This window comes from Argiope bruennichi, chromosome 2 (genome assembly GCF_947563725.1).
Source record: "Argiope bruennichi chromosome 2, qqArgBrue1.1, whole genome shotgun sequence".
Lineage (NCBI taxonomy): Eukaryota > Metazoa > Arthropoda > Arachnida > Araneae > Araneidae > Argiope > Argiope bruennichi.
The window spans coordinates 28545782-28573074 of record NC_079152.1 but is presented as its reverse complement, the minus strand read 5'-3'; the positions used below and the strand labels follow the sequence as shown (position 1 = coordinate 28573074).

At 26.2% G+C, this 27293-nt stretch overlaps 2 protein-coding genes across 3 annotated transcripts; one reads left to right on the top strand and one right to left on the bottom strand.

Moving 5' to 3' along the window:
* Positions 1 to 367: 367 nt before the first annotated feature.
* LOC129959473 (glyoxylate reductase/hydroxypyruvate reductase-like) lies at positions 368 to 13982 on the bottom strand. 2 transcript variants are annotated; one of them, XM_056072322.1, is made up of 10 exons: positions 13695 to 13982; positions 13326 to 13418; positions 13000 to 13130; positions 10231 to 10303; positions 8439 to 8555; positions 6357 to 6451; positions 4035 to 4112; positions 3656 to 3818; positions 3025 to 3155; positions 368 to 1814 (listed from the first exon to the last, which is right to left on the bottom strand). In XM_056072322.1, exons 1-10 carry the CDS (start codon positions 13733 to 13735, stop codon positions 1699 to 1701), a joined length of 1038 nt encoding a protein of 345 aa, XP_055928297.1. In that variant the 5' UTR covers positions 13736 to 13982; the 3' UTR covers positions 368 to 1698. The 2 variants fall into 2 exon arrangements, with proteins under 2 accessions (XP_055928297.1, XP_055928304.1); XM_056072329.1 differs by having other exon boundaries at positions 13606 to 13977.
* A 58-nt stretch (positions 13983 to 14040) lies between these two features.
* On the top strand, positions 14041 to 25160 carry LOC129959485 (glyoxylate reductase/hydroxypyruvate reductase-like). Its single transcript, XM_056072340.1, has 10 exons — positions 14041 to 14075; positions 14376 to 14450; positions 14636 to 14766; positions 15358 to 15430; positions 18598 to 18714; positions 19839 to 19933; positions 22202 to 22279; positions 22393 to 22555; positions 23538 to 23668; positions 24937 to 25160. Exons 2-10 carry the CDS (start codon positions 14377 to 14379, stop codon positions 25050 to 25052), a joined length of 978 nt encoding a protein of 325 aa, XP_055928315.1. The 5' UTR covers positions 14041 to 14075; position 14376; the 3' UTR covers positions 25053 to 25160.
* Positions 25161 to 27293: the final 2133 nt, after the last annotated feature.

Below are 27293 nucleotides of genomic sequence, written 5' to 3'. Positions count from 1 at the left end.
CACTAATTAAATTTGAATATTATGCTTAATTTCAACTCGCAATAAACTTAATAAAAATACTTTTTAAAACCATACTTTCATACTTTGCTTTTCTTTTCCGATCTTTCATTTGTAAATAAGCAAAAAGTAAAATGTATCAGAATTATAAATACTTTAAAATAGTATAATCATTTTTCTTCTCAAATTTACTACAAAATATCACCAAACTTATGTAAATGACTTATAATTAATCAATTAACTAATAACTTTCCAAAAACATTTAAACTGTTTATTGCCATAGAGAACACACAAATATACAAAATTCCAATTTTACAAACAAAAAATAAAAATTTAAATACAAGAGTAAAAGCAATTTATATGTATCTGAATGATTTATTTTTAACAAGGGAAGCACACACAAAAAATTCCAATATGCAGACACAGTTTTCTTGAATATTGCAATGTTAGGAAGAACAGTAACAAAAACTTAAGAACTGATTACTTTTTTTTTTTTTTTTTTTGCTATAATCAAAGTTGCACTGAAAGGGCGACAGTCTTATTAGATGCATAAATTATTATATTTCTCCTTTATACATCATTTTTCCATGCTCATTAAGCAATTTTGAGATAGTTCTAAGTTGTGCAAAAAACAAATCAAAGTGCCCTTTTCAGCATTAGAATTCAGAAAAAAAAGTAATACATTAGCATACACAAGAATTTTAATATTAATCATTAAAGATAACTGAATTTGTATTAAGTGAGAAATGCCAAATATTAGGAGGAATAACACAAAATTGAAAGGAATACAGCAAGTCTGCAGCACCAAAAATGGAACAATTGATAATGTTTTCAATGAATTGCACTGTTGGACAAACAAATAAATACAATCAGCAAAAAATGGAAATATTATAAAATACAGAAACAAATTTAAGCTTTAATAGATTATTCACAATTTAAAAACTGCAATAAAAAATTTAAATTAAGAAAATAAATTTGCAATGAAAAGGGTTTTTAAAAATCAAGGAAATGATATTTATACTTGAATAAAATGCAAGCATTTATTTATTTTGGAAAAATATAATTTTTAAATGTTCTATATTTGTATATATCTCTATTCTTTTTTTATCGAAATACAGTGTTTTTTTATTCCCTATGGCAAAGCACAGTTGAGTAAAATCCACTCCCACATTTGAGATTGTAAATAATACTAAATAGAAGATGGTGAAAGTTTAAAGTTTGGCCCTAGTGCCAATTAGCAAATATTGAGTCAGTAGGCATTTAATAAATAACAACTTCATCTGTCCTCTCTTATATTTTTCGCATTTAAAATGCTTTCATTTTTCTACTTGCAGTACCTCCTGCCAAATTAGAGCCCTAAATATTAAACATCATTGTTCCTTCTTTGCTTTAGCACTGAATGATTTATTAGTCAAAACTCTTAATATGCTGACTTTATTACTTAAGGTAATGAAATGAATTAAGCTTCTTTCTGTAGAATCCTTTAAAGGAAACCGATATACTTTTGTAATAAAATAAAACCAGAAAAAAATACAACACAGACATTTTAGGTCAGCAAATTGAAATCAATGTTTTATTTTCAAGATTATTTGACTTTATTTCAGAAATTTAAATAGAAATGTATATTTAAGTATAGAAGCAATTAATTCAAAATTATAATTAAATATATTGATTCAAGAATCTAGGTTAAAAATAAAATGCTCATAGAGGACAAAGTAAAGGTTTTCCATCCAAACCAGAAAGGATGTTTTTTGCTGTTAGTAGAGCCATAGTAGTTCGTGTTTCCACAGTAGCACTTCCTATATGTGGCAACAACACTGAAACAATACAATTCATCATAATTAAAAATATATATCTAGCAATTGATTCCTTTAGTTCAAAATAAAATTCAATCTCTTACAATTTGAATTATTATAAATAACATAAAATAACAGAATACCAACTCTCATTAGAACACATCCTATTGAATTAAAACTAACTGAATAAGAGATAAAATAAAAGCATAAAATAATTATGTATGGTTTTGTATGATTTACGATATTTGATTCGACATTTTATATGATTGATGATTATGGACAGAATTTGCTACTTAAGACATGAAAATGCTGAATTTAATAGCATAGAACATAGAAAAAGTTATTATATTAAGTTTTTATTTTCTTTTATAATGCTGAGGTTATAATTAATCTCCTGTCAACGTTTTAGTGAATATACAGAATTAAGAATTTTAAGCATAAAATCTGCAAAAAATTATCAGTAATATATACAACAAAATTGACAAGAATGTGATCAAATATAATTTTAAACTTTAATAATTGAGATACATCTTACTTTTATGCATTAAAATTTGTAAATTAAACGTAATGAAACATATTTCAATTGTTGATATTAAAATAATGATTATTAAAATTTAACATTTGAAACTACTGCAATATATTACTATAATAAAATAAATATAAAAACTATTCCTATACACAAAACTAATCTTTCACAATTACATAATAATGGAAGAGAACACTCAGATAAGAATTATTTTATATTATTTTTAGTCAGACATCTTCCAAGCATTTTTAATTTCATCACATTTAAAAGACATAAAAAATGCATGTAAAGTTTAGAACCAAATGTATATGGGAATTCAGATTAACTTATGGAAATTAAAGCGGGAAAAAATCATCAAAATATATTGTTCAAAATTCATAAAAAAAAATATTCTTCAAAAAATTGTGAAAAAGTAAATGATTCTTAATTGTATTTATCATATTACGCACACACACACATCCCTTTGCAAACTGAGTTTCTAACATTGTCATTTAATGAAAAAAAAAAAAAAATGGAAAGGTACTGAAGTGAAAAATAGAATTTTAGAGATCCATGTATATTTTACTATAATAGATTTTATACTGGGAATTTAGGAGCAAATAATTTCCTATTCCAAATTAAAATTATCATTAGTAGAAATTACAATATAAAAATTAACTTAGAATGACTATGGAAAGATCTTGCAGAGAAAAAACATTATAATACCACAGTTAGAAAGTTTTGTCAATTTATGATCTATTGGTAAGGGTTCAGGTTCCATAACATCTAAGCCAGCAGCTTTAATTAATCCAGTAGTCAAGGCTGTATACAAGTCTTCGTGATTAACAAGACCACCTCTAAAAAAAAAATCATCATCAAAATTTCTGTTTAAATAGTACACAAGACAGACAGTACAATAGAAGACCAATAAAACCAACAGTACAATAAACAATATATACAGCAAAAAATAATCAAACAATAAGCTACTCATGAATAATAAACAAGGATAAGAGGTATTTCTTTTCCAAATGCTAAAACCTTATTTATTCACTTGTTTCCTATAAACAAACTTTTACAATTAAACATTATCATACTTCTTTCTATGCCAATAAAAACCTTGAAAATATTTTTTTACCTAATATTTCCTTTTTGCAAACAATAGAACCAAAAATCATTCAAACAAAATTTTATTTTGTTACTATCAAAATTATATCATCATCATAATTCTGATTCATGTATATTATCATAGAAACTAGACATAAATAATCTAGAAGCAAAATAATTAACAATTAATATATTTAAGAACTATTGAAGAATTAGCATACATTAGCACTCATAAATAAACATTTATACCAACCGACTAGTGTTGATAAATATGGCACTATTCTTCATTTTCTTAAAAGCTTCTAAATTAAATATTCCTCGAGTAGAAGAGTTGAGAGAAGCACAAGTAATTACAAAATCTGACTGTCTGAGTAATTCTTCAAAAGGAACAAATTTGGCATTCAGTTTTTCTGTAGCTATGGGAAAAAGAAAAGAATCATAATATCATCATAAAAATGACATAGAAAATTGATAAAATTTAATGAAAGTACACAGTTTAAGTTTATATATGTATAGTAATATTATTGTTTTCCAAAATTGATAATTTTTTGGATACATTAATTAGGACATATAAGATTTTAATTAAACTATATAAAAATCAGATTATGCATTATTAGTTAAACAGTTCATACCTTCAATTTTTGCCTTATTTCCAGAATATAATATATTTTTTAATTTGAAAGATTTGAGACGCTCTGCAACTGCAAAACCTACAATGTTAAATAAGAAGTATAAATTTTAAATGAAAAGAAAAACTGAATATCACTTCCTTTTATTCAAATGTTTTGCTTTCAATTTCAAGTTTTTAAATTTCAGTAAAAAAGATTACTATAGATCACTAGCTTATAAAAACATTCAAAAATAATTTTATATCCAAGCAATCAGGTTATCACATGCAAAATTGTATCAGACTTTTAGGGGGGAAAATTCAACATTCTGTTAAAGATAATATTGTTTCTTACACAGGTCATGTAAACTTCTATCATTACTAAAATAATATCATATTCTCATTAAAATCAATAAGAATACTTTTTCAAATAATAAACAATATTCCATATTTAGAGAATATTTTGGAAAAATTTCATCCTCTGATAAAAAATTGCAATGTTTTTCACACACACAAACTGAGATGGAATTTTATTATAAAAGCAAATAACCTACAGAAGTTCCATATTTGCATATAAATCACATTTATAAGCAGAATTGTATAATGAATTTTATGTTAAGCTGTAAGTAATCATTAACTTAATGAAATTACTTGCAGCTTTGTTAATATCAGAAAAGCAACCAAAAATGAATAAATGAAGGTGAAAATTCTATGAAAAGAATTTCAAAAACAAGACTAACAAAATTATTACCATTTAATTAGTTTAGTAGATAGATAGATAGTTTGGAATAACTCCAATAGATAGTTTGGAATGAAGCAGTCAATTATTTTTAGCAAACTTTTGAGATTTTACATTGGCGTCAAAAATGGTACCTATTACTAGGATATTTTTTATTAGGCTTAATATGTAATATAAGATCAATATGTGTAGTTTTTGTACATTTTCATAATTTCAAATTCAGAAAACAATGGATACTTTTTTTTAAAAATTAGACTCCAAATTGTTGACAAGAAAAATTTACAAATCAATTAATTTGAAGGAATAATAAAAGGAAGGAGAAAGAATAAAAAAAAAAAGTTTTATCTTGACACATTGCATACTTCATTATGTTTATGTTCCATGTAATTACAATTTTAAATTACTGGTAACTGATTGCCTACAAACCATCAACTTCATGTTGTTGGGGGGGGGACTTTTTATGATGCTAACCTATTAACTAGATTCAAAGAATTACTACTACAATAACAACTCTTAAAACTCAGTAATATGCAGTGGTTCCTCCTGCTTCTTCACATCTTAGACTAAAATTTTAATTTTGAAAAATGCTGAAATTCTAAGAAATTTTCTATCTGATTGCAGTTACTTCAAAATTTTTCTGGTTAAAAGAGGTAATAATTCCATATAAGTTGATATCATTTTTAACATGCATGCATTAAAGTTTAAGTCAATTCCATATTTATAACTGGAGTACCTACAATACCATATGGTGGAGAATATATATGGGATCAACCTTTGCATTTTCTTAATTTTACACCCTTGTACTCTACGCAATTTTGTAGAATTTATGTAAGTGAAAGCATCAATTTTACAATCCATATTCTGAATTAAATTCACTTTCCTTTCTATCAGCATTTTGCTTCCATTTTCACATATAAAAACCTTTAATTTGGCAAAACAATTGTACAATACAAAAAAGAAATTATAAACTGTAAAATTCCAACATATATTTTGATTCAACAGAAATATTTAGCATAATAATAAAAATTATCAATCACTCAAAAAAATCTTAACTTATAAAATTTTCTTAAATTATTTTTTAATAAACCTACATTTATTAACTTGCAGGATTAAATCCTATAATTGTTATACACTATAATGTTCAAGTTGATTTCAAATAAGAAGCTTCATTAATAATCTCAGTTTGATGAAAAATATTTTCCATAAATGCAAGGCCAAAGTAGAATACGAATAAGCACTCAAGTTTAAATATATATAAGAGAGAACAGAATACTGCACATCCTCTTATCTCTAACTATTCCAGTCACTGAATGGTTTGAAAAGCATTACATGGAAATTTCCTTTAAATCCAAATATTAACAGATAAAATAACAGAAAAAAGTATTTATAGAGTTTACAAATATATATAAAAAGATAATAAGTATTAATCTAACACTTATTCCATTATATGAAACATAATAAAAAAACATGATTTTTAAAATAAATTTTGAAAAAGGCATGAAATGTTTATAATATTAAATATGAATTTCAAGAAAATTTCTTACATTAAAGGTAGGAGATATTTTTTTTAAGTTAAAAGAATGGCATTGCTATTTAATTCAATCTTACCAATACGACCAAGTCCTACAATTCCAATTGTGCTTCCAGCTAAGGAGGTACCACACATCCAAAGAGGTCCCCAAGCACAATTTGCCCATCCACCACTACACAAAAATACATGCGTTTTACCAATTTTTTCAATTTTCTAAATTTATTTATTTTTATAAAATATAGCAGATTTTATTCTTTCATTAAACAGGTCTTAAACAAAAAAAAAATCCTACAAGATTTTATGTATAAAGAAAGCAAAAAAATGCATGACATAACAACTGTAAACAAATTTTACAATTGCAAATTTGTTTCTTTATTGCTGTAGTTAATTTTAGATTTGGGGAACCAAACTTGCAAAAATTACTCTAAATGCAGACCTTCAGTGAGAAAAACTCAGAAGTGCTTTCCCCTTCTTAAAATAGTGCTTTGTGGAAATAATTATATTTAACAAAATGAAATCAAGGAGTTTCCAAGGATTGTGAGAACCCTAAATAACTGTAAAATTATCTCAAGGCTGAAATTTTTCATCTGACAGTGAAGAGAAATAAATCTGTAGTTTAAAGAATAAATTCACCTCATTTAACAACCAACCACTTAACCAACATATAAAGACATATTTTAACCAATACACAGTTTTGCCCGAATATCATTCAGATGCTTAGAAGTGGAACTTCCTTCATCTACCTGAGGGGCGCATGAGCAACTTATATTTCTACTCTAATCCATTCCTAACTATTCATTAACTTGAAATGTTTCTAGTAGATGACTCTAATGGTAAAGATACAGCTAAGCTGGTATAAACCAGTTTTTGATTAAATATTATTGCTTTTTTTAAGGTCAGAAAAGATGTATATTTTGCTTTCCCTAGCATGGTGTATAGTATGTTGCCAATACTGTTTCTTTTCAATTTGGAGTTAAAATAAGCTACATGAAGGTAGTCTGACTAGAAGACGCATTTTAGAAGTGACTGTTCCCATCAACAAGAATGAAATCAACAAGGCAGTGCTGTGTCATTGTGCAAAAAGAAATGATTTTGGAAAATGAATGACAAATAAAACAAGGTATTTTTGTCATGATTGCAAGTTCGGACTATACTTGTTTCCCTAGTTAAAAAATTACCTCAATAGCTGAATTTTAAAAGAATATTTATTGCAAGTAAAAGAAAAATATTTTTTCCTTTCTAATACCCATTTTTGTAAAATGCTCTTCCCTTGCTTTTTAATTTTCCAAAAAGTCCATCTATCTAAGTCTTTTTTTTTTTTTTTGCACTATATATAAAAATTAGCATAACTTCATTAATTCAATGTTTATAATAGTTTTAAATGAGAATTAGAATACAGAATACTTGAATACATAATTGTTTTTAAAGCAATGCCATATTGCAATGCCATCTTTATGCCATATTGTAGAAAAAGAAACTGTTAAATGGTTAATTAGAGTTACTAATTTATATTTATATTAATACAATGATCAACTGTTAGAAAATGTATATAACTAATATGGTTCATGTAAAAGAACACCAATGCAGAAAATCCAAATTAAGTATAATCTTTTTACTAATATGCAAGAAAGAAAATAATACACAGTACAGGTGTAAATATGTACTAAAAGTCCTTGGCACAGTTAAAACAAATAAATTATCCTAAAACTCTTCTTTTAGTGTAAATTTCTTTTCCAATCATAAACAAATTACTTTGAAATTCATAAATAGCACTGCACCTTAAAAACAGCATAAAAATTAAAGATAAGCAATTATAGAAAAATTATTTTGTAATAAATATTTATTACACATTCATTTTGTTTAATCAGTTATATTTCAATCTGTGTGCCGTTTTTTAGAACCAGCTACACCTAACTGATTCTAAACCCATATATCTCCAAGCACTGACTGTGAAAGAGATTGGATTGCATGCTAAGCTTATGCTCAGTCTAAAAATTTCAAAAATGCATACATAAATAAAATATATAAGGAAGTCATCTGTATTTCATGGGTTTGTATTTGAAGTAGAGTGCCATACAATGTAAAAAAAAATGGGGATTTGTTTTTTAATTTGAGAAGTATGATTTAATTTGATATTTCAATTCAAAATTAAATCATACTTTGTAACTTCTTTAGTAGCTTCCATAAGTCTCCTAGATGTTGCTAGAAGAAGTCCAATGGTTAACTCTGCAACAGCATCAGTAAGCACATCAGGAGTGTTTCCCACAACAATACCTCTAAATTGGTGAAGAATCCAAATATGATAATGGTAAGAATATTGTGTAACTAGAAAAATTCAGAAAAAGAATATAGGTAACTAAACTAATTTTAAAACATTATTACTAAGTAAATAGATCATGATATCTGTATCAATTAAAAAATATCATTAATATGAAAAAAAATCAATTTGAGGAAAAAAATAAAATTGTAAAACTGGCAGAAATAATATTTTCAAATGAATTATCATAAGTTGAAATTAAATTACATAAAAATTTTAATGTTTCTTGTTTGATTATTAACCCTTAACTGGGGAGGTGAAATTTGAAGGACGTAACTGGGGAGGTGCGGTCAATGAGACTGCATTTCATTTACACTCAAATTAAATTTTCTAATGAATGTATTAGTATAAAAAACTACCAATATATTTTGCAGATATTTTTCTTGACATATAAATATGTTTTAGAAATTTTTCAAAATATATTATGAGTGAAAAAAGTAAACCTCATGGAAATGTTGGAACATAGATTTTCTCCTCAAATTACATGTTACAATAAGTAATATTCTTGAAAAAACATATTACTTTTTAAATCATATTTATTTTTACAATATATGAAGGTATATAGAAGACAATATAATGTAAAATTCAACAGTTATATGAAAAATAAAATTGACAGTGAATAAAATTGGACCTTTTTTTATTGGCTTGTGTGACTTTCACAGCACGGTTTTCTAGGGCATTTTAAACATACAGGTTAAGAACTAGTATAAAAATCAACATATAAATTCTGTATATATATCTCTTGTTATATTAATATATTTTATAAACTTGGTATATTAATATATTTTATTTATTTTTCAAAACACATTATCACTAGAAAAATTAATTATGTTTCACCATACATATCAGAATCAGTTGAATGCAAACTTTCATCGAAAAACTCTTCTGTACAATTATCCTTATCACTAAAATCCCTTTCTGCTTTATTTAAAAATGTCTGGAGGACTGCTTTGTAATAGGATCAGTAAATTGGATGATATTTCGGGCTCCAAGTTTTAGCACCATCTGCTAAATCTTGTTTATCACTGAGACGCTAACAGGGAGGTGCAGTTCTTAGAGACCGTGCTCAAAGAAATAACTGAATTATTTTAAAAAGCATCCACTGAAATCAGCTGAAAAAGTACACGTGTATTGAAGGTCACAAAACAGGAAGCTAGAGGGTCAATCCATTCAATTGAGCTAAAAATGGAATAGGAGTGACTGAAAATCCATCGCTAGTGGTCTCACAGCGATGTACTAGTACACGTGTATTGAAGGTCACAAAACAGGAAGCTAGAGGGTCAATCCATTCAATTGAGCTAAAAATGGAATAGGAGTGACTGAAAATCCATCGCTAGTGGTCTCACAGACCGCAAGTCCCCAGTTAAGGATTAAAAATGATTAAATTAAAATTACTTTTTAAAAATCCAAAAATAAAAAGTGCTGGAAGCATACATTAACATTATTACAAAAAGGTTATTAAAACAGAACAAAGTAACAAAATGCTTAGCAGGAATATTCAGATGCTTAACGCATGAAATGATAAAAATTCAAACCTTCCTTTACTAATATAATCTCTCGTAATATTAAAATTAAATGTTCTTACTCCCTAAATAGAAATCAAATTCATCAAAAATAGCAAAATTTCAATTCACCTTTTTCTACATTCTACAAGATCAATATGATCATAGCCAACTGACATTGTTCCAATAACTTTAAGACCAGGACCTGAAAAATACAGGATAATAAACAAGATATATAAGAATCACATTACTATTATTTTTAGTATAAATCCAAATAATGAAAATGAAGATTTTGTAATAATTCTAATCAAGTAATTTAACTGCAAATGATACTTCCTTATTTTAAAAATTTAACTATCTAGAGATGTTTTTAATAATAAATTGAATCGAAAAACCTTGAGAAATTGTTTTATTTAATTTTACAAATAAAATTTATTAATTTTTAAAGCATTAATATAAAAATTTACCCAAAATATTTCATGAGCCAAAAAAATAAATTCCAGTAATAAAAAATCTTTCAAAAACCAAGGTTATACTATACAAAATTTAAGTTTAGAATAACTTTTCTCAAACATTTTAGATATGTATATTTAAAGAATACATACAAACATAATGTAGGTATAGAAGAAGGGAAAACCCTTATTTACCCTTAAACAGTAAAAGAGTCCAATATGTTGTTCTACATTATATTTATAAACTGCTGCTTGGTCAGAGAAACATTTAAATTATCAAAGAATCCAAAATATATATAAAAATAACATGAAATTTCAAATTTATAAGATCAGTTAAGCTTTAAACACCCTTCATATAGCTATAAAATAATAAATCACATTTTTCAAGGAAAAGGATTGATTGTAAGATAATTTAAAAAACTTCCTATTAAAAAAAATTATACTTTTTACCAAAGAAGAATGCATATATCATTATTAGATAGCTTTAAAAAAAACAAAAAAATGAAAAATTTATATCATATAAATAAATAATGAGATGTTTGAAAGATATTGGCATTATGTCTCAGCCAGTTATATAAATAGGAATCATTTAAAAGATGTGATAGAAGAGAATAATACAAAAAATAAGCATTAATAAATAAAATTCTATGAAAAAAGTCATTTGGGGGGATCAATTTTTTAAAAAATCTGGCAAGTTGTAAAGCAAAACTTTCAATTATATCTTTCTACAGAATTACATCTTTAATTTTTAAAGATATAATTGCATAGGAATCAATATGATTTACACCTAGAAATCTTCATGATCTAAGCAAAGATACTTTCCAATAAATACAAGAAACTGATTTCCAGTTTATATAGATTAATAGAATAGGAAATCACAATTTCTTATTTTGAAGTTTGGTTTTGGGTTTCATTGGTACAAGAGCCACTATTTATTAATTTTTAAATACACATGGCTAAAAATAAATTCAGCAAAATAAGAAAAAAAATTTAAATCAAAAGCAGCTATATTTATTAACTAATAAAATTATATCTAATTGTATCTGTATGTACAGCTAATAGAACTGTATCTAAAAATAGTAAATTGGTATAATTACATGAAAATAGAATAAACATTATAAGAAAAAGAATCCAAACAAAATTTAACAAATGTCAAATGCATGGAAAAAGCTAATAAATCTTCGAAAAAATATTCAGTGATGTTTTTCACACCCTCCATGTCTTGCAAGGTAAAAGATGCTGAAGCAAAAATGTATTTACAATAGGAAATAAAATTAGAGCATACAATCAAAATATAGTTAACATTTAAATTCATATGACATGTGTGACACATGGAAGCTTTTTCTCTAAATATCAAATGCTTAGAAACATGCATTAAATGCTCTTTGTGAAGATGAATCAATCAGACATCCTACTCCATACAGGAAAAATAAGATCATAAACCAATCGAATGTATCACAGTAAACAATTATTGATTCCAATTTCAATTGCAATTACATTTCCATCTTCTGAAATTACAGAAGAATTGTTTTGGGATAGAACAAATAATTTTGAACTGTGATCACACAAATAGGGTGGTATAAACTAGCTACTTCACCTTCTACATTACACCCAAGTTTAATTTCTGAGGGTACATATTTAGTATTATTTTATTATTGTTCAGTAAAATGTAACAACGGAACTCTTATTCCTGATCAATTCACATACAGGCAAATCATGTGGTAAAATTAAGGAATGCTATAAATTTCAAATCTCAATTACACAATAACATATATTTGCACCATCTAAAATTTCCATAGTTAATTAGATATGAATCATTTGATAGTTAATTAAATAGCTTTAGATTTACAAATAAAAACTGATATAATTATAATAAAAACCAAAACAATGTTATTTAGAAGTATTATTAAAAGTCACTTCAAAAATCAAATCCAACCCTTCTTAATTTTGTTTCTAATGAAGAGATCGACAATGAAGAATTATCAATTTTGTTGGCTTTTTTCAAATTATTATTTTGTTTACTTTTAATTAAAAAACTGCTGAAACATTTATAAGATGCTAAAATAAAGTAGTTTTTTAAATATGCACTACAAGATTTGTTTTAATTTCTTCTTTGACATATATATATATATATTTACTGAAATTTTAAGAAAATATTATATGAATAGGTTTTACTGCTTATTATAAGAAAAAAATCATTTTCATTTAATGAATACAACATGAGTCAGAAGGGAAATCAGCTTTAGTAAATTATGTAGAAATAAAATAAGTCAACAGAATACTTACAATATATAAGACAAATGTTACAAATGTTCTTTCAATACTAACAATATAGAAGCAATAAAATTTTACAATTACAGAAAAATAAAAATTAAAATCAGTTTTAATAAAATGAAATTTCACACACACACAAATATATATATATATATATATATATATATATATTGACCTGCAGCCTCCAGAACCTCAGCATTTATTTTTTCAGTTAAGAGACAGTATAATCCATTTTTTCCCTTTACAAGCTTTAAAAGTTCATCTCTTGGAATGGGACTGGATTTATCCCATATTTCAACTTTACACCTAAAACATAATAATTCCAAGTATAGGCATGTCTAATAAAATGCAAAAAATAAATAATAACTAAAAAACATGAAATCAAATGTGCTATAATTCAGGATTGTTTCAATAAATAACAATGGAAAATTTCGCACAGCACCAATTTATGTAATTTAGACACAAAATACCGATAATGTCACTTTGAAGATGCAAACATACCTACTTTGTAGGAGCATAACACTCTCCTTGGGAATATCATTTCGGGTAATCAGAACACTTGGTAATGATGCCATGCTATATTTCCGCAGATTGCTACGGATAAAGGTTTACAAAAGTTACATTCAAAAATAAAAGTTTTTTGTGAAATGCATTCAAGAATAAGAAAAAAAAATAGCAGGAATACAAGGCTTTTAAAGCTATATATATATTTTTATATATATACATAAGAGAATCGTCAAAGATAATGGTACAATATTCACAAACTGAATACATAGTTTACCTATAAAGGAAATTTATTCAAGTTAGGAAGTCAAAAAAATATGGGAGAGGTTTGCGGAGCTAAAATCTTCAAGGCAAAGATACACTTACACAGATTTTCGGCTAATATTGATAAATTTTATCAAAAACATGTATATCTTACAAATTTACCAATGTTAAAAACAAAACTTAGCGGTAACAGACGAATTTTCCTCCTATTGTATCAGAGGTGAGTTGTTCTGAAGATGACATTATTTAAAACAGTTTTTAATGAAGTGCAAAATGTTACAGTAAATGAAAAATTTATGAAATGATATACAATGGGATCAATTTTTAAAAACTTTTGTAAATAGAAATTCACTAATGAAATAATAGTCAAGTTGAAATATATAAGTGATACAACTAAATTGCGCTTAATCCTTTGAGGAGGTGGGGGTGGCGGGGAATTCAACTGCTATTGTTTTTGTTTCGCTTTGAACTTACGTAAGAAGTGTATGTTCGTTCACTTATCAGTTTAAGATTAAAGTTTTTATGAATGGATTTTTGTCTTGAAAATTGACATATCTAATCATCCTCTTTACCTTTGACTTCCTAGCTTGAATAGAAATTCTAAACCAGATAAATTATAATTTTATTTTTAAAATATATAATTATTTTTTATATCTTATTTTCTTCTGACGTCTTTGTAATTCCATATCATTTGACATCTCTTTTTATATTGCTTCAAATATCAAAATTTTGTTAAAATTATTTATTTTTAATAATTTATTTTGATTGCCTTAAACAAACCAGCATGGATTCTTCAGCGAGTGTCTTCATAACCCGAAATGATATTCCTGTAGAGGGGTTAATTCTTCTCCGAAGCAAGTTTGTATATTTCATTTTCTCTACAATGTTGATTTTATCGTAGAAAAAAAAGTGTACGATTAATATTTCAAAATTATATTGTATAGTGAAGATTAAAAGTAATATTTTTCTGCAGTTTACTATACCATTCTTAATTCGTATTAAATATTTAAAACGCAACTCTGTATTTGCATTTTGATTAACAGGTGCAAGGTTGAAATATATAATGAATCTAGACCTATTCCAAGAGAAGAACTGTTGAGACATATAAAAGGAAAAAATGGACTATATTGTCATGTAACTGAAAAAATAAATGCAGAACTTTTAGATGCTGCAGGTAATTATCTTTTGTTTCTTTTTTCGATGGTAAAATTAATGTCCTTCTGTAAAATATCATTAAAAGATTTCAGTCATCATAGTTTGATTTTTTTTATTTCTTCTGTTATGTATAAAGCATATAAATTCACTTTTTACTTAATATTATGCAGCCCATTATATTAAAGGAAAGGATAATGGCTTGATGCTAGTAATTTATTTTATAAAAATTGAATGTAGTTTTAATGCTTTAATTTAATAAGGTATGAAGAATATTGTTACTCATATTGGGCATGCTCTTTTTTTTTTTTTAGTATGATATATTTGTGTTTTACTTAAGGATTACTTGTAAAAAAAATTATTTTGGTTAAAAGCACTTGATAATTTTTGAGATTTAAGCTTGACATATTTCTTTTTTTACATGTAGTTATTTATAAAATATTTAGATTCCTTTCTAATTTGTTCTGGTCAGTTAATGAAATTATAATTCTTCATTGCTGAAATTTGCAAATAAATTAGAATTTGAAAATATATGAATAATAGTATTATTTTAAATAAATAAACTAGAGAAGCATCTTTTTTTCGCCATAGATATATATACTTTTTTTTTCAGGTCCTAATCTTAAAGTTATTGGAACATTTTCAGTTGGTTATGATCATATTGATTTAGAAGAATGCAGAAAAAGGTGAAAATTTTGTTTAAAACATTTTGATAATATATTTCAGATCAATAAAGTCTTGCCTAAAATGTCAATCTATAATAGGGTGGTACAAAAATGGCTTTAAAGTTTATTTATTTTTTTTTTAGATTTTAGTTTGGTAATAGTGCAGAAAAGTTGCCTTTTAGGTTCAAAAACAATATTTAAAAATCTAGTTGCAATATTACATTATCTTGAGGTACTGCAAAAAGCTACAAATTTTTAAAAAGGCCTTTCAAAATTTTTCTTAGGTTTTAGTTTCGCAATAGTGATGAAAAGTTAGCATTTAGGTTAAAAAAGAATTTAAAATTCTGGTTGTAGTACAATAATATTCCGAGGTGCCGCAATGAATTTAAAGTTTGAAAAATTATAAACTTCAATAAAGTAATTTCGTGAATTTTTCGTTTATATAATGTTACAAAGGATGATTTTAACCCTTATCGTGGCGAGATTGCTTTTTTGAAGAAAAGCAAAAAAAAAAAATGCTTATAAAGTTGTATGTATGGTATACTATAAAAAATGAACATAAGGGTTAATTATGCAATATTAAATATAAAAAATGTTTATAAAGTTGTATGTATGGTATACTATACAAAATGAACATAAGGGTTAAATACATATATAAGCATTGCAATTGGAAAAAATTATTAATTACAAAGTGTAATAATAATAAAAAAAATTATGTTCAATTTTGCATTTCTTACCTCTGTATCCTTAATGATTACAAAAGATATAGCTGCATAATGTTTGTTTCTACTTCATTGCCACATTATACTGTTTTTTTAATTAAATTTTGGCATATTCACGCACAAGTCAATTTTTGCTCTTATGTAACCTTCTCTTGCGATTGAACCACAGTTATTTTGAGCCGATTCGGAAACCAGTCTTGCAGCTCTTTCCACTGTTTGCATGTGACAAGGAAACCACAGAGAGTCAATAACCGAATCACCTAAAATATTTGGTTCAGCTTCAGATGCCTTCTGTATAAAGTTTTAACTTAATATTAAACCATACAGGCACTCGGTAGTTTTATAACTTCTTGTCTATTTGATGAATCTGGTTGACTTGCCTCTTTTTTGTAAGGAACACTGTTTTTTTTTTTTTTTTTTTTTTTTCCCAGCGTTGTCATTTTTGCCAATAATTGTTTCTGATGCACTAGTATTTTTTTGCCCATTCTTGATTAAACTTGACTATTCTCTGTAGATCTTTACTCTTTCTTGCTTCTTTCTTCTTTAAAGTGCTTGTGGTGGCAATATCAATATTACCTATAACCATTATTTTGTTAGAGCATTAATTGTTTAGAAACTTTTATTCTATAACTGGCACTTCTTTTTTAGACAAGTCAGCAACATAACATACATATCAAATAAATGTCTAGCTTCTTCTCTAAATTCTGCGAGGTTGTAATTAAATTTATTTTAACATTTCTGCTTTTAGATTTTAATAAATTCCTTTATTTTTATCAATTGCAAAATTCTTTTGCTAGAAGCAATAGGAATAGAAGCTCTTAACCATATTTGTTCTATTATGGGAACTAAAATGTTACATATTTTGTTTACAAAAGGATCCTTCTCTGAAGCAATTTTGAGGTTAATATCTAATATAACAGTAACACTAGATTCGTCAGTAGTGTGTTCAACTTCAAGCAAATCACTAAATTTCCCAAAAATAGAAAACTCCAATATTTGTCTTGTCTTCTCTAATTTAGACTTAGCCATTTTTACTCACGGCTAAGCACACAAACTAACAAATCACTTACACAATAGAAGGAATAGATTCAACTCAATTCGGCAAAGCTACTGATTTGAAACTAGCTCTGTCTTTGTCACTATCTGCAGAGAAATCTCCATCTTACCTCGATAACAACCGCTCCGGAGATGACTCATTGCCATGCCAGTGCAATAATAAAACTGTTTTTAAACTTTTATTCAAATGACAATGCCTAACGAAAGCTTTTTATTTTATAATCGAGACAAGCAAAAATTCTTAAAAAGTTTCAAAAAGCGTGTATATTATGAAACTTGCAAGTCCTTGTAGCACCTCAAGATATACTCTAATATATTTATTTATTTTATCTATACCAAAAGTTGATTATTTCATAAAAAAAAAACTTTAAAATGCAGCAAAAATATCATTTTTATTTAACTTTAACATTTTTGCAGCACCTTAAGACCTACTCCTATATTTTTCATATTTAGAATTTATTTTATCTACTCCAAAAGGCAACTTTTCCGTGCTATCACAAATTAAAAATCAAAATATGATTTTTTTGTTCCACCCAAATGTATAATCAGGATCTTTTTGCTATATAGTATTTTATATATATAAATATATATAACATATTTTACAAGCAAATTTAATTAGGCATATGATTTTATTCATTTTTACCTTACTATATATTGTGAATTATTAAATTTAAATTTACTTCCTATTTAAATCTAGAAAATTTTACTATTTATATATAAGATTTTTTGTTGTTGTTGTTGTTGTTTCTGTTTAATTTTTTGTTATGTTAGATTATTTGTTTGCTTTCAGGGCCTTCTGCTCTGAAGTTAGCTTGCAGTTGATTGAATAAATTTTGTTATAATAAATTGGTGTTTACAAAATTTATCTTGGATTAATCTAACTTTTACCATATAACAATTATTAGATTCCTTATATATGAAGAGGGTTTGGTTAAACTGATTTTAAAAAATGAATATTGTATTCATGCTGATATGAGATGGGGAAATATTTGATTTACAATATATACTTATCAGTTATATTTTTTCATGTAATCATGTAAGAAAATGTACCGTGTTTTTCTCCAAACATTTCATTATTAAATATTTATTTTCTATCTTTTTAGATAAAAAGTCACAGTTTTTGTAAAGATTTATTTTATTAGTCCCTGCCATTAGATACATTAATTATGCTTTTATTTTGAATTTTGATCTCAAATTATTTTTGCTCTGTAATGTGGTCATAGTTTCCTATTGTATGAAACCTGTATCTTGGTTGTATCATTTGTCGTGTCATTATTTCTCATTTGTTTTCAGAAAAGAAAAAAAAATTCATATATCTCAAAATATGTTTGTTTTTATAAAAAAAACGTTTTATTACTAAATATGTGATTTTAAATATATTTATTATAAGAAATATTTTATAATTTTTAGAGGCATTCTTGTTGGTTATACTCCTAATGTGCTTACGGATGCTGTTGCAGAATTGACTGTTGGACTTCTTTTAGCAACTTCAAGGAGACTCATGGAAGCTAATAAACAAATCACAAAGTATGCTTGTTTGAATTTTAAGAAATTGTAAATTTACTGATATTTCTTTGAATTTATTATGAAATTTTATTTGCTACTATAACCAGGAATAAAAGGTTAATGTTTTAGTTTCGTAACTAAGTCAAAAATACATCATAATATTGTTCAAAACTCGGAACTGATGAAATGTTGGTGCAATTTGTCTTAAAGGACAAAAACTAAGTATTAATCATTCTTAGGAGAAGTAAATAATGAATAAAATTTGATAGCTACCTTTCAGTCAAGTTATCATAATTCTGTAGAATGGAAAAAATAAAACTGTGGATAATGAATTTTCATTTTGCTTGGAAAGAAATTTGAGTCAATGGATTTTTGCTCTTTCTTGGGATATTTTAAATGAAGCATCATCTCCAAATATAAGAGCAAATGATATGATTGTTTCTTTAATAATAAAAGTGATATTTGCCAAAGAGTTTCTTATCAAAAAGAGATTTTTTTTTATTGATACTAACAGATTTATGTTTTGTAAGTAAAACTATCAAAACTTGACAAAATCTAAAGAACGAAAGAATTGCTTTATTTCATTCATTAAAATGTTATAATGCTCAATTAGCTATGTAGGTATTAACTATGCTACTATCTTTCATAAAGTAAGAAGTGGTGTCCAATATTGAGAGATCGAATACATTTGAAGAAAAAAACCATGTTATAAACATATTTGCTCTAAATAATTATGATGACATTGCATTTTAATTCTTACATCCTTATTGATTTGTTTGTTTAATTTTTTTTTACAATATTTATTAGTATTTTCACACAAAATTATATTGAATTGGAACTATCACTTATAATTATATAACCGATTTTTAATATTTTCCTTTTGTATAATAAGAAGCAAAAAGCGAAAAAAAAAAGTCATTCAGAAAAATGCTATATTTATTGAAGATTTTTCTTTTTCATAAAAAAATTTTTCCTAACCTAGAAATTTTCTCTTATTTACCTGAAATGTTCTACTCTTGGTAAAAGGAAATTTTAAACCTTTCATCTTGAATTTTTATATGTGATTTTATTTGACGTATTTCTAAAACTTGATCATTTCTTCTAGCTTATAAATAGATAATCCTTTTCTTTGAATGTTTTCATAGTGGTGGTTGGGCAAATAGTAAGTTTGGACCTCTCTGGATGTGTGGCACAAATCTAGTTAACAGTACTGTTGGTATAATGGGCCTTGGTCGCATAGGTAATTTTCTGTTTTATAAATGCATTTTTATCTTTCACCTGACTTTTTATTAAGATAGTATTTTAAATTCTGTATCCTCCTCAAGAATCAAACCATGCATCATTGTTCACACCAAACTGTCATACATTAATAATTGAGTTTGGTTATAATGCACTAACCAGTAGTCTTCTTGTATTTTTTTCATTCATTCTCAATATTAAGAGATAATGATTAGAGGATTTCATTCAAATGAAATTTTAATTTTAATTTTTACATTGTGAGTGGTATTATAATGATTTGATTTTATATACTATGTAAATATGAAATTAAACTCTTGACAATTTTTCCCTAATATGTGCTTTTGATATTCTTTTATACAAGGAATTTCTTCATTAAAAACAGGCGAGAATGGTCAGTGTTAAAACTTATGCATATAGCATATGTTTTAACACTGACCAAAACAATCCTATTATAAAAATAGGATTGTTTTCTCTGTCTCAATAATTTTTTTTTCCATTACACCAATATTCAAGAGATTTTTTTTAAAAAATGAGTAGCATTATTTAGATGTGTAATAACTATGAATTGAATGTTATCACAAGACAGTACAATGAAGGTCATTTTCGTCTTGTCACTGCATTAAGCAGTATGCAGATGTCTCTGTTTGGTTACCAATTACATTTAATTAATGCATGCTGTTAATGTACTATTTAACTTACAAACCTAAATTGTTTACTTTAGAGTATGATTAATCATTAGAGATACAATACTTGCACATAAAACATTGCTTTCAATTTAACCCATTCAGGACCATGATCACATATAAGTGATCACTTGATTTTCCATTTACAGATTTCTTTAAAGGGACTCTGGTATTCTTGTTAATTGGTTTGTGTGTGTGTGTGTGTGTGTGTGTGTGTGTGTGTGTGTGTGTGTGTGTGTGTGTGTGTGTGTGTGTGTGTGTGTGTGTGTGTGTGTGTGTGTGTGTGTGTGTGTGTGTGTGTGTGTGTGTGTGTGTGTGTGTGTGTGTGTGTGTGTGTGTGTGTGTGTGTGTGTGTGTGTGTTAGGAGAATATGGGAAAATGCATTCATTTGACTGTTGCTTGGGTTGAGAGTGAAATATTATACATTTTTTTTATTTATAACTTAATTTTCATTTGTTTTTGATGGTATAGTTAAAAATTGAGAGTTTTGCTTATTTCATTCATTTCTATTAAAGTTATAGTCTTTATATTAATACATATTAAGTAATAATATTACAAATGTTACTTGTAAAATTCTAGACATTACATTAAAATGATGATTTTATATGAATTTTTTTGTAAAATTAGGCTTAATTGTGTGAACTTGTAGTGAACCCCCACTTTGGAGCATTCGGTTTTAGAGATTGCTTCATTCTTCATGTGCTGGTCTTGAAAGGGTTAAAAATAAATAAAGGCGCTATTTTTATCTCCTACTATTAATAATTTAAAAATATTTTCAATCATTTCTTTATGTTGGGCTTTGATTCTAACTATTTCCATAATATCTACTATTTAATTATTTGTCTTAAATTTATTGTTAAAAATTGGCATGGAAAAATTATGTACTTTTCTGTAATGTAATTTGTAGATGCTATATCTTTTGGATAATGGGACTTCTTAAATACTGTATCTTTTGGATAAAACTTTATAAGTTTTTTATTTTCTGTTTGGTTAAATCTTTTTCTATAGATGTAACTTTAAAGATTTCAAAGCAAATATTTGTATATTTTTAAATTTGAAATATATGCAAGTATTAAGGATGAGGAATAAAATAAGAGATTTTATTTTCAATGTTTCAGAAGATGAACTGAATAAAAAAAGAAAAATGGAATAAAATATTCATTTTTATCGATATAATTTCGAGAAAACTGTATGACTAAGAAAGCTAAAGAAGAAAACATGCTTTATTAAAAAAGAGCTATGGGTTATATTGAAATCCTGCCATTTTATAATTTAAATATGATAAATTGCAAAAAAAAAAACCATATTGTGGTGTAATTAAGGTTGTAATATGTTAATGTAGTTAAGCTGTAGAATGGTAACTATTTTGTCATCTGTTCTCAAGACCATGTCTGAAGTAATCCTTTCAATATTTCAAACCAAGGTAGTGATCTAAAAAAAATAAAACATTATTTAAAAGTTTATAGTTAATTTAATTTTTAAAAAAATTGTAAGATATTTGTTTTCAATATCAAATATTATGTATATGCTTCATAAAGCAAGATACAACTTTCATAATGAAATGTCTTTATTTTTTCATTTTGCAGGTTTTGGAGTTGCTAAGCGTCTGAAATGTTTTGAATTAAAAAATATATTATATTCAGGAAATCAACCAAAACCTGAAGGTATGATTTTTTTTATAACAACAGTCAAAGTTAATGTTAAATTTTTTTTTAAATTTATTTTTAGATTGTTTGCTTTCTAATTTTTTTTTTTTTTTTTCCCTACCTCATCATAGCTACAGAAAACTTGAATGCTAAGTTTGTCTCATTTGATGAGTTACTCAAACAGTCAGATTTTGTGATTGTGTGTGCTTCTCTCAATTCTAACACTAGGGGAATATTCAACTTGGAGTCATTTAAAAAAATGAAAAGAAATGCTATATTTATCAATGTTAGTCGGTTAGTATGTTATTCCCTAATCTTTGTTTATTGACATTTGTTTATTTATAATATATTTTTTGATTGAAAAATTTTAATAAATCTATTTGTGAAATAAAAAAAAAGCTGTACAGAAAAAAAATTACTTTAAATTTTTCAATTGATATAATCATTCATATACATTTCAAAGAATATTTATATCTAAACTGCGAGTTAAAATTCCTATCTTTATAGAGAAATGACACATGAGATAATAAAACTTGTAACAAATTACTACTTGTGTCCATTTGTTTATATTTTTGATAATGTTTTAATCAAATAACTTTAATTTTTTGTTAAAAAAAATCCCTGTAATGTTTAAAGAATATTCATATTATTTGCTTTAATTAATCATTTCATAGGCTGTTCTTTGGTGAACATCTTTAGGATAATGTATAAATTCTTCATAAAAGGAGAGAAGATTAATCATGAGTTCAATGTAGTTTATATCTTTAGATTTCAATTAAACACTCCTCAGATCATTTTTAAGAAAATACAAATCAATTCTATCATTCTTTTAGGGGGTGGGGGTCTTCAATTAAGTTTTTAAAAAAATATGTTGATTTAATGTGATATCAAGGGAAAATACATTCTTAATAATAAAATCACTGTTATTTATTTCTTTCAATTTTGTTGTTCAAGTATTTTATTTATATCAATTTATGAGTTTTTCAATGTATTTTCATTGATTTTGCATCAAGTTTGAATCCAGTTCTTTAATTTAAATAAGGCATTTCCATTATTTCTTTAATTTAAATAATGGAAATACTTTTAATTTCCAAACATAAATTAATATATAATAATTTTTGGATACTTAAAATCCATTAACCTCTTTTGCAAATCTAATGTTCGAATTTGAAATTGTAATATAATGAAATGTTTAGTTTCATAGTAAAAATATAAATTCTTTTGATATTTTTGTAGATGATTAATAATTTTAGCTTTTTTTGTTTGTTTGTTTCAGTGGTGGTCTTGTTAATCATGAAGACTTATATATTGCTTTGACAACTGGATTGATTAAAGCTGCTGGTTTGGATGTTATGGACCCTGAGCCACTTCCTGATGATCACAAATTGACAAAACTTTCAAATTGTGGTGGGTGTACATTCTTTCTTAATGCTTATCCAAAATCTGTTCAATGAGACATCTTCAATTTTCCATTTATTATTCATTAATTATTTGTTACCATAAAAAGAAGTGCTGTAAATTTAATTTATTCAGTTTTGTAATGTTACCAATTTTTTTAAAACATTCTGAGTGTGAAATTTGCTGTAACAAAATATATATTGATTAATAAATATATCTTTTTGTTTTAAGAAAAGAGAAATAACAAATGTACATTTAATGAGAAGAGTATTTTTTTTATTTGAAAATTAATTGGAAAAAGATAAACCAATACACATAAAGCTTAATGACCTATTGCAGTCTTTAATTAGGAACATATGCAAAATCCTATTGAATTTTTTTTTACTTTATGAATATGCTTCATTATTATTAAAATTTCATTCGCTAATATTGCTTTAATAAGGTTCAGGAAATCTGGCACTAGAAAATGTATTCTTGTATAAAAAGAGCATATTAAATTATTTTCAATTTATATTATTTTTAAGAAATTGCAACAAATTATTAATATTCTATATATTTTTATGAAGTCTTTATATCAGCTATTTTATTTTAATCATTTTAAAATATTTTCTTACATTTTCTTATATTTATATAAGCTAATTTGTAATAGATGTATATTTATCTTACTTATAAAGATTGTTCTGTCCTTATATTTAAGAATAATGTGTGTTTTCTACTTTCTCATATACAAAAAAAAAAAAAAAAGGGAGGGGGGAGAAACTAATGTATTCATCAAAAAGTTCACTTTGAGGTTTTTAAATGATCTTGACATTTCAGATTCCCTACGTTAAAAAAATTCTGTAGGAATTCTATCTATTCATCTACTGATGTTCATATGAACACGACAATATTAGTAAATAGATTGATGAAGTTAAGTTTATAGAATTATCATTAGTATTGTAGATCTGCATCAGATGCTGAACTTAATCCATCGAAGGGATGATCATCCAGTCCGTATAGTTGCTTGTTTGTATGAACATAACTAAAAAATGCTATGATTTAGGCAAGTAAAATTTAGCTTGTGATGTTATCATTAATATTCTGTCATTCTTATATCCAATTGATGTAAGGGAAAAGCATTCAAAACCCATACTCAGTTTTGGGCAATGAACTTGTAATATTAGACACATAGTCAAGAAAAGGACAAGAAAAAGTCAAGCAAAGAATGTACTTGCTGATATGAAATTTTTTATTTTAAAGCCTTGGGGCATTTTCTTATTTCTAATATATAATTTCAGTTTTGCTGCCACATATTGGAAGTGCTACTGTAGAAACCAGAAATACCATGGCTCGTTTAACAGCTGAAAATATTCTTGCTGGATTGGAGGGAAAGCCTTTACCCTGTCCATTGTAAATAATATTCTGTTTGTTAAATTTGATATAGATATTTTTTTACAATTTGTATCTGTTGTTTATTTTTAAATTTTTTATAATGTTGGCTAATTAAAATTTTATATTCATATGTTGTGTCTTTGTTATTGTTTCTACATTTCTTAATAAAGAGGATATTTGTGTTAGATTTTTTTAATAAATAAATAAATAGTGAAGAATCTTAGTTAGCCACTGTTCCTATGAGATTAATTTTTTATAGTTTTAAAATTCTGTCTCAGTTTTGGTGTAGTTTATCTGTAGATTGTATTAAGATTTGTAGATTAGATTAAGATTATGTCCACATACAATAATTCTCTTATTAATCTGGCAGGTATCAGACCAGATTAGTGGATTAAAAAAAAAAAAATATGCTAATTGACAATATTTAACTCTTAAAAGCATGAATTTTTATTTTTCATAAATAAATTTTGAAATCAATGGGGAATTTCAATTTTTGAAAACACATATTTATGTATTTATCACGAACAATCACTCCTTGAGTTGTTCAAATCTTCTGCATATAATATAATATTTCAAACATAAATGATACCTCTCAATTACATTACAAAACATGAAAATTCACGAAACAATTTTTTTGAGCAATTAATCTGAAAGGAACATTGTATTTGCTACATAACCACTGGTACCCTTACATTGTAAAATTTTAAACATCAATCTATTTGAAAATATAGGCCAGTGACCAATGCTGCCTTTTCGTACATTCCCTAGAGAGTATATGAGGTGACTTTGTAGTTTTAGTGAACTTTTCTACAACCAATTTTGCATCTTGATGTACTTTTACATAAAAAAAAGCTATTGTTACGAATCTGTGATGCGGCTTCCCAACTTAGTTGGTTCCATAGGAGGTCCCAGAGCTTGACGACTTTGGCTCCAAAATAGATTATACCCAAAACATCGAGATTTTTCCCGATCCGTCCAGTAGTAACTGAATTACGCCTCGAACGTTCCTGATTGGATGAAAGGCTTCTAGCCCCCCCCCCCTGAGACCTATAAAAGGGGCAGCCGCAGCTGCCAGAGTGGTCGTAGTCGGAATCGACAGTGAAGAACTGGTCTTCCAGGGATTAGCAGAGCAGCGACGGAGTCAAGCTAGTACTGAACTAAGCTGTGCGCTACTGTCTGCAGTAGAGTTTTGTTGTTTGCTGCTGTTGTATGCTGCACGTCTCGGCTGAAGATAATCGTCTTCTATGCTGTATATAGTTGTCTTTGTGCTGCCCTGTGCGTCTTCGTGTAAATAAACATCGTTGATTCTTTTTCTACTGCCGCCTGCTGATTGAGCGTTCTCCACGCCATATAAACTCCCACTATCCAAACGAACCCCGGAAATTTCGTAACACTATATTTTTTTGGCGTTAAGTATTCGTTATACTTGTCTTTTTTCAATCCAAAAACAATATTTCCTGTATGTTTTTTTTTTTTTTTTTTTTTACATTTTATATAAATAATCGTAATTTGTAAAATCTGCCGAAATGAAATTGTACTCGGATAGCACGCCAACAATGAAAATTATCACATATAAAAAAATAGACTGTCAAAGATTCTAGATACATTTGAAAGCAATAAAAAAATGGTAAAATTAAAAAAATTAATATGCAAAAATTGTTGCATGCATAATTGTAAAATTGTTGTTGCATAAATGCATTAATTTACAATAAATTCAAAAGCAAGAAAAAAGTCTTTCAATATAGTTTTCTGTATTCTTAAAATTTTACTTTATTTATTTATTTATTATTACTTCTTTTATCACCATTTCAAAAATAATATTTTAATATTTCTTAGTATTCATTTTTAAGTCTTACTGCAAAGTTTTTTTTTTTTTTTTTTAGTCACCATTTAGTGCTGTAATTTCTTTTATTGCTTTTAACCTAGTATTATTCTATATCAAGAAATATTTGAAGAAGTTACATTTAGAATATCTATTTTACAGTTTGCTTCTCTTTAGTTATATGTGAAATTCTTTCTCTTTGTATTGTTTTATAATTCATATTGACTTTTATGAGAGCATGAATTTTCCAAGACACATTTTTGACGATGAAAGTAGATTTGTTACATGACAATGAGTTGCAATTGAAACAGTTTTTTATTAGGTAGATAATTGTAGAGACTCGTGAGAGATTTCAGTAGATATAGAATTATGTGGAAATATTCACCTAATGGCTTTGAATAGATTCAGACGTGATCTAGATCGATGTTCTGTGGACTGTGC